The 11,175-nt window shown below is 44.7% G+C and overlaps 1 protein-coding gene across 1 annotated transcript; it reads right to left on the bottom strand.

Moving 5' to 3' along the window:
- Positions 1–4,866: 4,866 nt before the first annotated feature.
- Positions 4,867–5,784, bottom strand: LOC108008924 (uncharacterized). The gene has a single exon (XM_070994826.1). The coding sequence runs from the start codon at positions 5,652–5,654 to the stop codon at positions 5,415–5,417; it is 240 nt and encodes a 79-aa protein (XP_070850927.1). The 5' UTR covers positions 5,655–5,784; the 3' UTR covers positions 4,867–5,414.
- Between the last annotated feature and the right edge of the window lie 5,391 nt (positions 5,785–11,175).

Raw genomic sequence — 11,175 nt, 5'->3', positions numbered from 1 at the left:
TTTGTTTTTCCACCTCTCGTCAACTTTGTCTAGGTCTAGGGCCCGCATTGAGATTGAGGCGTGGCCTGTCGCCCCCCCCTTAAGCTTCTGCAACCCCCCCATGGATTTTCGGGGGGACTTACAGCATTTATATGCAAATACCAGGGGGTACTGCCCATGGAAAGTGCAAATATTTTGACGTTTTAAATAATGTTGATTAAATGCAAAGGTCTCAATTATTAAATTGATTGTTGAACCTGTAATTTGCCTTCTTCTGCTAACCGCTGCTGGTTTCGGCTTTTATTTTTGACTCAATCGAAACTGTGGCACACGCATTTCAACGATGGGTAATCAACAGTTGCGGACAACAGACAAATTAACTTAATGATTTGTTTACGTTTTACCATCGCTGTGTATGGCTTAAAAAGGTAGAGAAGGCCAGGATCATGAATTACTTAGCTTAGTACATGGGTAGTGCAAGTTTCCTATTATTTCACAGAGGGTTTGCCTTTAAGTTTTCTATCCTGTGCAGAGGTCTTAAAGCCTTTTTGGGGAACTAGTGGCGCCACCTAGTGGCCGCCTGTGGCAGCGGCAAACCAGTCTAACGGGCCAACCTGCTCACCTGTCAAACACGCACACACACACACACCTTGCACGCCCCCTGCTGAGAGCGGAAACTCTCTCGCCACGCCCCCCTCGAACGTTACAAGAGAGAGCGGAGAGAGCACGCAGGTCCAATTCAAAATGGCGTCCTTTCCGCAACACAATGTCGCTTTGTGGCTTTGGGCCAAGCGACACAGGCCGCTTATTCGAGCGGAGTTTTTCATTCACAAGACAAAGTCGCCGACCGGAGAGAACAGCGGAATTTCCACCTTTTCGAATCGAATCCAACTGGGAGTTGCAGCGGCGGTAAAGCGGTCTCCACTGCTCCGCACCCCCCCTCACATTTCCCTAAAACGAGGCAGTTGTCACCTGAGAAGGATTTCCGCTAAAAGTGGAAAAAAATGCATATTCATGAGTCGGAGCGGCGCAATTAACCAGAACCAGAGTGCCACACAAAAAACCGAATTAAGTTTATTTATAAAAATAAATACAAATCGAGCATCCAGCGATAATTGTGCACCCGATCTGATTCCAATTCTGATCTGATCCGACTGAAATGTTAATCCGCTCGTCCGGATTGGCCTGCCATTACTCTCCGTTCGTTCTGACCTGGTCGGCTGCACTGCACTAATTTAAAGGGAACAGTTCAAATGCACGTAATTGTTGCAATTACTTAATGAAATATTTATTAAATGCAAATTATGATTAGACCGAGCTCAGCTACTGCACCGCGCCACTACTGTTCCTTTTCCCACTGAGGCGCTCGGATAGTGTGTGCTTGACTAGGGTAATGGTTGGATAGATGGATGGATGGATGTGTGTGAGTGCCCCTCTTGGGCCCCGATTAATTGGCCATAAATCAAAATCAAATTACCGCCACACGAGACACGTGCAAATATGTCAAGCAAACACGTTTGCAAGTCAATCAGCCGGGCGAATTAATTTATCAACTGTCGCAGATGAACCCGCGACACCGATAAATCAGCAGATATAGGGAATCGGGGCATCGATAATATGGATTATGCATAAGTTAGCTTGGAAAAGTATAATTGAGAAATTCTTTACTTGGGATATAATATTAAGACATAACTCTAAGTCAGTCATAATTACATAGTGCCTTGGAAATATGTTCTCTCTAAAAAAAAACAGCTAGAAGTATCTGCCATGGACTTTAAAAATAATACTAAGATACTATGTTGTTCATGTCAAGTTTAAAAATATTTGAAGCATTTTAAAGCATTTGTTTATTAAAATAACTTCTACACTTCACATTTAAGATCCAGAAATGTAGATTTCACCTTATTAAGAACATACAAATAGATTAAGCTAATGAACAATTACCTCCCGAAGTTCTATTGACCTAGTCCCTTTTGACCTTCCACATCCATTAGCTTCTCCCATTATTAAAGAGATTACCATAAGGCCACTTTATTAAATTGCCAGCCATCAGCAAACAGGAAGAAATGAAAACCCCTAAGCTTTTCCCATTTTGATATCTCACTTGGCCAAGAAATCACTACCAGAAGCGAGCAAATACGGAAGCCAAATCGATTTTATTACCAAACAACACTAATTCCCAAATTAAAGCCAAGAGCGGGCATTTGGACAAATGAGACGATTAATTTTCGGGCAAAGAAAAACCCAAGTAGAAGAGGAGCCGCTTGAAGAAAATCAACGGAAAACTGGAAACGAACAGCCAGAACGCCCACAAGTCGAAGGGGGATGGGGAATCCAAGGAAACACCCACGAAACTCCGGGCCGCGACCAAAGTTGCCGGCCAAATACAATTTATCATTTAAATAATAATGTGCCACAAATGACGGGACGAGTGAACCCTTGTGCGAGGTTTCCCTCGGCATAAATCAATTCGAGTCCGAGACCAAGTCAGAAAGAGATGGCAACTGGCCAGGAAAGAGAGGGCTTGCTTCTGGGGGTTGCTGGCGAGCAGTTGGCCAACTCAATGAAATGGAAACTGACTCGAACTCCAGGCCACATCTGATGGCCAGCGCTCACTTGACCAAACAGCCCAAACAGCCCAAATGAAATGCGAGGCAAGGCGCTCAAATTACATTTTAATGAGTCCAGATGGAGGGGTGAGTGAGTGGTTTGAACTGCCCTGGCAATAGCAAAAATCAAACTGCAGGCTGACCTCACCTCGGAAAGGGGGCAAAATAGAAGGAGCACACACAGCACATTCGATGCGCCTTTCAACGCCATAAACAGTGGAGCCCCGCCAAGTGCAACGACGGCGCGAGAGAGGGACCCATTTTATGAATCTGTTTATGATGTACGAGGAGGCTAATGAAAGCGCCCCAGCAGGCGCCAAATTGGGTCAGGACCGCCTGCGGTTCGCCAGAGAGAGCCCACAGCTCCGCTGCCCACGGACCCATGGACCCATGGACCCACATGGAGCCAAAACCCAGGCCACGTCTCTGTGTATTGACATTCAATTCGAAATAAATCAGAGTTTACGACTCCAGCCGAGCCAACGACTTCATCGCCCTCCTTTGGCCAACTTCCAGGCGGCTGGCTTCAAAGATCGCTTCATCGTCGCTGGTGGCTACGGCTCCACGCTCGCCAGTTGGCTTTCATCCTGGCGTTAATTGGCAGCACCGACACTGGCCGGGCCAATAAATTTCCAGGCCAACGGCTGCGCTCCGAACCGTGTTGATGTATTCATTGAATCCTAGGATCAGTGGATCTCTCTCTCTTCACCCGGCTTATGCTTTGAACGAGGCGAAGACCACGCGCTACCCGTTTGGGTTGGGTTCCAGGTGGAACCACTGGCACTGGGACACAAATTCCAACTGCGCCAATTAGCCACCGAAACACAATGGCCGGAAAATGGCTGCATTGGAAACTGGTTGGCCAGGAATTTCGATTGGATTTGCAGCCACTGGAATGGGTATGGCTTTATTGCACTGAGAATGGTTTAATAATATAATCTAATTCTATTAAGAAAATTAATTTTGAGAACTATTTATTAATAATAACAAAAAAAATAATAATAAAAGTAATTTCTTGGCTGAAAGAGAGGATATAACACTAATCAAAACAAAAGACTTAAGCAAAAAACTTGATCTTAAGATTATCGAACTTTTCAAGATCGAGTTTTTTACTTAAGTCTTTTGTTTGGGTGGGTTGTCAATTTAATTAAGTTTTTAGTAAAGATAGTTAAGATTATTTTTGTTGTCAGCAATATCAAAGTTATTTGAAAAACGATCGGGTCATTGTAGTATAATATGATTTATTCGATCTAAAGGCATATAATTCTAGCTTTAAGCGCTATGAATGACTTTAGTGCTTTTTAATATATTAATTAAGTTCGCTATGTATACTAATGTTTAAGACTAAGCAAAAATCACTTCAGTAGTAACCGGTTATTATTAAGTATTATTCTTATCTGAAGCAATATAAAATATGTGTCCACCAACATTAGATAACTTTAACACCCCCAACCCATTTGATTGAAGTTGACTTTTAGGGTACCTCTGCTCAAATCCCCTCAACTCCCCTTGGGATTCGGCAATTTCACACTTTGGGAACCTTTTAAGCAGCGTCACTCGAAAGGAACAGTCACAAAGCATCAGCCAAAGCACCAAAAAACATCAAAAAACCTAACACCGAACCAAAATGAAATGAAATGTTTGGAAATTCGAAAATAATTGTTGACACTTTATTATTGTAGTGGTTGTGGCGGTTGTAGAAGTGGCTGTTGTTGTTGTCCCAGCGACGTAACAAGTGTCTGCCCCCGCCCCCTCCCACTTCTCCTGCACCTCCTTCCCCTTTGACCTCTTGGCTGCACATGCGCAGGCCCGAAAAACTTCCGGCTCAACAACAACAACTGTATGTAAATGGGAAAAATTTAGTTGTGTCACATTAAAAAGCAATTATCACCTTAAATTAACCGGCGGAGTCGGAGTCGCGTACATTGCCATCGAAATATTCAAATTGCTCGACTCGACATTTTTTCTAATGACTTTCCAAAAGGAGCGAAAAGGGGGAGGCCCACCACTCAAATTAACTTGTTGCTATTTTCAATTGGATGCCTTCGGTTCGGTTTTATTTTATTTGGGTTCGGGAGGTTTCAAACGGTTGCGCTTTTAATTCGTTTTAAATTATCTGGAAACCGTAGTTTTGCTATGGTTTTAGTCGAATGGAAAAAGGTAGTTTGCTCCTGAAAGGCAAAGTTTAATTTACCATGGAATGGTAAGGGTGTTGATTTTGACCCGTTCGAGTAGTTGGACAGTGTAGCTTTAATACACTTTTTAAAAATATAAAAAAATTATAAATACAATTTTTGACAGATATTGTAGATCCGAACTTAACCATTTTTCATTTCTTTCTTTGTATTTATTATTTTTCTAAACATTTTTTGAACTGATAATGCATTATAAACATTTTTCATAATAAATCATTTGGTTTTAGATCATAAAATTGAATTTTTAATTTCAAATCTTAGTTATATTTTCCTATACAAATTCCAATAGACCCCATACCACTGTGCCCATCCACCTGTGGGTGCTATAGTATTTGGCCTGGACTTTGACAAAACAAAATGAAAACTTTTTCTGTGTTTTGACGGAAACATTTGTCAGCGATTTTCCAGCGCCAGGCCCAAAAGCGCGCTGGTAACATTTTGAACAATTTAATTAGAATCACCTAGGCCAGACCTCCACAAATTATCATGTGTGGCAAGAGTAGCGGGAAAAAACAGTTTCCGATGTGATTTACAATTTACGAGTTACGAGCAGCATGTGTGACATTTGTCGCCTCCACTTGGCTCGCTCCATTGTTGGCTTACATCAGCGGCAATTACGGAAAGGTGGTGGCTACAACTGGAGCAGCTTCATCAGCAGCAGCAGGAAGAGGCTCTCCAAGAGGGCACACCACCAGGGAAGTTGCAACCTCTTGGCGGTGACACTTTGCAGGGGAATGGGATAGGGGTTCTTAAAGATCTCCTCCTGGGGGTAGCACTGCTGGGGATCCACCAGAAGTCCAGTTGTACACTCCCCTCCTTCATTTCTACCCATTGGCAAGATCGCCAGGAATAACAGAACCTCTAAAGTCATGGATCTAACGAACTACTTCAGAATGAAACCCTATAAATAGTAGGGATCCTATAAAATATATTGTAGAATTTGGTCCCTCCTCCTAAAAATGCAAAGTTTGCTTTGACTTTCGGATCTGAGAAAAGGAAAATTCAGGGCCAGAAAAGGTGCTGCACAATTAATTAACAAAGGCTGCGATCCAGCTTTCCCCTTCCCTTCTTCGTTGTGTGTGAGTGATATGATTTATATTGTCTCCCTGGCCGGCGCCACATTCAGAATCCTCAGCATCGGTCGGCATCTTTAATGTCTCGGAACTCTCGGGAACTCACTATACAGAACTCAGAAAACCCAGAACTCAGAACTCCGAACTCAACTTAATTCCCTGTGTGCGTGAGTGTTTTGCAGAGGACGATGCTAAGGATGATGCTGATGGTGATGAGAGGCGGCTGCGCTTTTAATTCCCATTTTCGTATGCCTCGGCTTTTGCTTCCTCTTGCTCAGTTTGTCGGAAATTCAGCCTCGCCGTCGACTTTTCACACTTCCCTCGGCTACGCTCCAATTTCAATCGGAACACCCCCGCTGACTGGTCGGCATTAAAAAGAGATTTGCCCGGGTTCGCTAATTATATTTTGGTACAGGGCGAAAACACCTTCGGAGACCCAAGAAACCCTTACCTGGGTGGGTGGTGGTGCGGCTAATGAGCTGCCCTGCAGGAAGAAGGGATTAAAAGGGTCGCAGTAGAACGGAACTGAACGGATTTGGCTAATCCAAGGTCGATGGCTAGCGCCGGCTTAAAGTTCACCTCACTGCAATTGGATTCGCATTCGGGTTAGAGCGTCGAGAACTGGGCCACCGAGTTTGTGTTTATGGCCCGATGCAAATGAGGCCCAAGCCAACTAACGGTGCGACAGCTTCTGCTGCTGTTGCTGCTGCTGCTGCTGCCACTTCGCCTATCCACCAATGTTGCACTGCAGCACAGCAGCAACGCCCCCTGGTAGATCGCTCCGGGAAGTCCAAGGCAGCCGCATCTATCAAGCAGCGAGGAGGGGCAGATACCCATACCCATACCCATACCAGATACCCAAACCTATACCCATACCCATTCCGCGCCAGAGATGCCAGAGCCAAAGCCATGTTCCCGGGTATTATAAAGTGCATTGTGGCTACCAGTTAAGTGCATGTTGCTGGCCAGAGGGTTCGGCAGACGGAGAAGGAGACGGAGATGGTGCCCAGCCCCCGACTTCGGTAGGTGTGTAAACTATGTTGCTGTTGCCGCTGCCCCATGTTGCTGTTGCTGTTGCTCCATGCCACATGCCGCATGTTGCTGTTGCCGCTGCCGAACAGTCAGCAGAGCCAACCCATCAACAGCCAAAACGCCACGGGGTAGGACCTTTTTCTTAGCTTTTTTGAGCCAGTTATTTCGATACCCTAAAAGGGGGTGCTTAAGTTTTAGAAGACATTTAAGACATGTAATGAATTTATCAAAATAAAATATACAATATTATACAATATTATATACATATTATATATTATACAATGTTATGCCATTTTTGTTTAACCATGTTGATAAAAAGGAGTTACTAGCAAACTATACATATTTTACTGAACATCCGTATAAGTTTTAACTTGATACCCCGTATTACATTGATATGTTTATAAAAGGTAAAAAACATTATTTAAAAAACATTATACTTCGTGTTCGAAATAAAACCCTCGGTTTGAATCATTATACTTTTGATAGCCTTCTTGATTTTTTTAGAGTTTATTCATTTGAGAGTATTTTCGAGGAGACATAAATCAAAATTAACCATTTTTCAATATCAGTTTAACATTAATCTGTGGTAAAATTGACCTGTGAATATCAAGTTGAACCTGCCACATAAAAAAAATTTTTTTTTCAATTAGGTATAACAATAATTATTTATTTAAGAGTGTTGAGAGCTCAGTCTCTATGAAGTTGGCCTCCTGTTTTTTGTCTTAGCTGTTTGGTGCTCTCTTTGCGACCCGGCGGACTAACCGAGTGGGCGCGTTCACGTCCAGCATCCACAACCACATCCACATCCTCATCCACATCCATGTTCACCTGATGCCGCTGCAGTAGAACAGCTTCTGTTTAGCATGGAAAACAGCAAACTGGCCCGGCTTTCTTTCCATTCATGCAGTTGGGCCTGGCTGGCAACAAGTTGCCAAGCTATAATTACTGCATCCATGTCGCTGCAAGTTGCTACTTCATAAATTAGCATGCTGCTGTTGCTGCTGTGCTGTTGCAGTTGCTGCTGCTGCTGTTGCTGTTGCTGTTGCTGTTGCACTCCTGCTGCTCCAGTCAGCATTCAGCGCTTTGTCATTGCCAGAATTTAGAAATGGAATGGCGCGTTTTCCAAGGAAACCGCAGCAAAAACAGATCGAGGCCCAAAAGCACAAATCGCAAATCACATGGCCAGCATTAGGCTTCCGTGTGCTGTCTTGTCTCCTGGAAGAAGATGGAGTTGGGGATGGAGTCCACAGACAGAGACGGAGCCCCAGACGAGGTCGTTCCCCGCCTCCGGGCAGGCTCCTCATCCACATCCTTTTTCTGTGTTTCTGTTTCCCTTGAATTCCTTGAAACAACGGAACGCCCTTGTTAGGCCCTGCCCCTCGCCTGGCTGACCCACAAACAATTTGTTTTTGCATTTCGCTGAAGGGGACGCGGACTTGAAACCCCAATCCCCGATCCCCGATCCGCGAACCTCGAACCATGATATGGCTACCACCCCAAACCTAAATACAAAAGAAACCAAAAAGAAGCGAGAAAAACTGGCTCTCGACATCATTATCACTGCGATCTGGGCCCCTTTGCGTGTCGTCTCAAGGTTTCGATTTCAGGAAATCAATCTTGTTTTGGCCAAATACTCGTACTCGCACTGGCCATCATTAGCCCGGGTCTCTCGCTCTCTTTCTGGAAGGGAAGATAGGAGCTGCCCGATGACCCCAGGCGCAGTGCGAGACTGGTCTGGTCAACACCCAGGCCAAATGAATGGCCCGTCCAACTCGGATGCTGATGATGAGGCTCCGACTTGGTCTTCGACTTGGGTTGGACTAGCCGGGGGCTTTCAACTCGTAAGCGTTTTGAAGACCTCCAGTGCAGCACGCGATTTATATACGACACCCAGGAAACGAGCTGCTCCTCCTCCTCCTCCCCAGAACCAGGGACTCGTGCTCTATAAATCCGGAGCTAAGACCAAAAACTTTATGCGCTCATTAACGATTTCACTTGGATCTCCCTTGGATCGATGAAAAATGCGGTTTTAATTGGGATTAGGCCAGGCCAAAACAACTCACTCATTGGAGTGTTTGAAATGCTAATAAAAGATAGATTTATCATCCGATGCACAGGCGCTACCATAATGATTACAGCAAATACTCGTAGTCAACGGCAGCTCCTAACCAGGCAACAACTTCACTAGCTGCTGGCAACTTCAGACCCTAAAAGCGCTGCATCATGACGAGGGTTCCTGGGTTTCTGGGGTACCCGAGGAGGAGGAGGAGTTGGAGGTGGAGGAGGATCCGGGACAGGCCAAGCACTTGCGTGTGTCACTGTGGTGACGCTCAAGTAGTAGACTCCGGCTCCATACTCAACCAGTGAACCATGGTCCAAAGACAGAGCCAAAAGGCAGAGGCACCTGATCGGGCTGCGTTAAAGATGCCCAAAATGCACAGCGAGAAATTCTAAGCCCCTAACAGGAGTTACTATTCCAAATCTTATAGCCAAACCCCCCTAGTTTCTCCAAGTGCAGACTGAGATGAAAATTAAGTCATCACGCTAGGCCGCTGAAGTAGGTGCTGTAGTAGGTTCCCAAAATAAAAAATCAAGTAAGACAGAGATATATATGCCTGCGAACCGCCAGCCAGACACTTCTTGATGAGATTTGAGCTCATCAGCCGAGTGTCTGGCGACTGTTTGCTACCTCTGTCTGTCTGCCTTCCAACTTCCAAGCTGGCAGACTCCGACTCAGATGATGATGAATGGGCCAAGTTGACATATGAGGGTTTTAATCGTCATAGAAAACCTACGCATGCGATTCGAGCATTAAAAGTTGGAGAAGCGGCAGCAAAACAGAACATCACCGAAATCGAAATGGAAATGTATTTCGAAATAAAAGCAAAACAGACTTCCTAACTCATCGATTAAGATGAGGTAAGGTGAGGTGAGTTGCTCCTAAGTACTCCCACGCCGCCTTGTTATCCTGGCCAGCCAGTTCCAAATTGGCGGCCTCCTTTCAAGCGGCTGCACAAACACTCGACTTTCGGCCAAATCATCTGGCATCTGAGGATCCGAGGATCAATGGGGCAGCGCCTCTCCTGATCAAACGGCTCGTCAAAAGGATCAAACGGCTTTCAACAAGTTTTGTGCGCCTTTTGTTGCTGGCTGTTTGGGAAGTGCCGAAAAGAAACCAAAGTTGGGCATCGACATCGACTTCGGCAGCGAATGTCAGTCAAGGGGCATTGATTATGATCATCAAATTATTGAGCGCCTATGAGCAGAGCTGCCTGCCACAAAACGCCCCCTTCCGCAGCAAAATGAAGACATGTACTACATGGATACATGTGTCCGCACAAAACTGCTGACACAATCGAAGCAATTAAATCGTATGACGCTGCCCAAAAACCCAAGCTCAAACCCAAATGCAATCGAAGAAGTCCGATGATGGAGATGTAGTTCCCCCATAGGTCCCCCCAAGTCAATCGAAGAGGCCTAAGCTCTCGAGGAGCGGCAGGCGACGATCTCGACAGCGATAAATTGTTGTTTTCGAGTCTTTACAACCTTAACAGGTGAGAAAATGGGTTCAGTGGTTGCCCTGCCTCGAACATGCTGATCTCATGCCCCCGTCTTGACTTCTCCATGGCCCATTCATGAGTCCTACTCCTGCTTCTAATTCAATTGTCCAACCCGAACCCGAACCCAAACCCTGGCGCACTGATGCCAACCAATGACGATCGGGGCCAGGTATCTCTCATCTGCGATCTCCAATCTCCATTTATTTCCACAGCTCAGCAAATCTTCACGATGGCTGATTCTCCCGGCCAGTGGATAATTTCACCCATAAATTGAACGCAACTTCCGTTGCGATTGCGCGCCCGCGATAAAGGTTTTTGATTCGGATTTTGGTTTTGGGTCCAATCTGGCCGAGGTCACTCATGAATGGGTTGCACGGATGGCTGGGGAGCGAGTGCTGGAGTGGATCCGTTTGATCTTTAATCTGTTGCAGTCGAGTGGTGGCCAGAAAGGGGTCAAAGCAGCAGGAAATTCAATTTTAATATGGATTTTATTAATTGCAGCCCTTTAAAAATATAAGAGCAACTTGGAGTTACAAATTTAAAACTTTATATTAACTTACAAACTAAAATTATTACATAATGTATTAAAGATCTAAAGCCTACCTTTGTAATTCATTCTTGATAAGGTCCTGGTTATACAATGATAATGTACATTTTGTATAATTCAATTGGAAAAAGATGTTACCAACAAAACAATATTTTAACAAACTAATTTTTATGAACAACA

The sequence above is a fragment of the Drosophila suzukii genome, chromosome 2R (genome assembly GCF_043229965.1).
Source record: "Drosophila suzukii chromosome 2R, CBGP_Dsuzu_IsoJpt1.0, whole genome shotgun sequence".
NCBI lineage: Eukaryota > Metazoa > Arthropoda > Insecta > Diptera > Drosophilidae > Drosophila > Drosophila suzukii.
The sequence above is the reverse complement of the archived record's forward strand: the minus strand, read 5'-3'. Positions and strand labels throughout refer to the sequence as shown.

Coding starts and splice junctions, on each gene's coding strand:
- LOC108008924 (XM_070994826.1), bottom strand. CDS start 5,654: ATGACTTTAGAGGTTCTGTTATTCCTGGCGATCTTGCCAATGGGTAGA.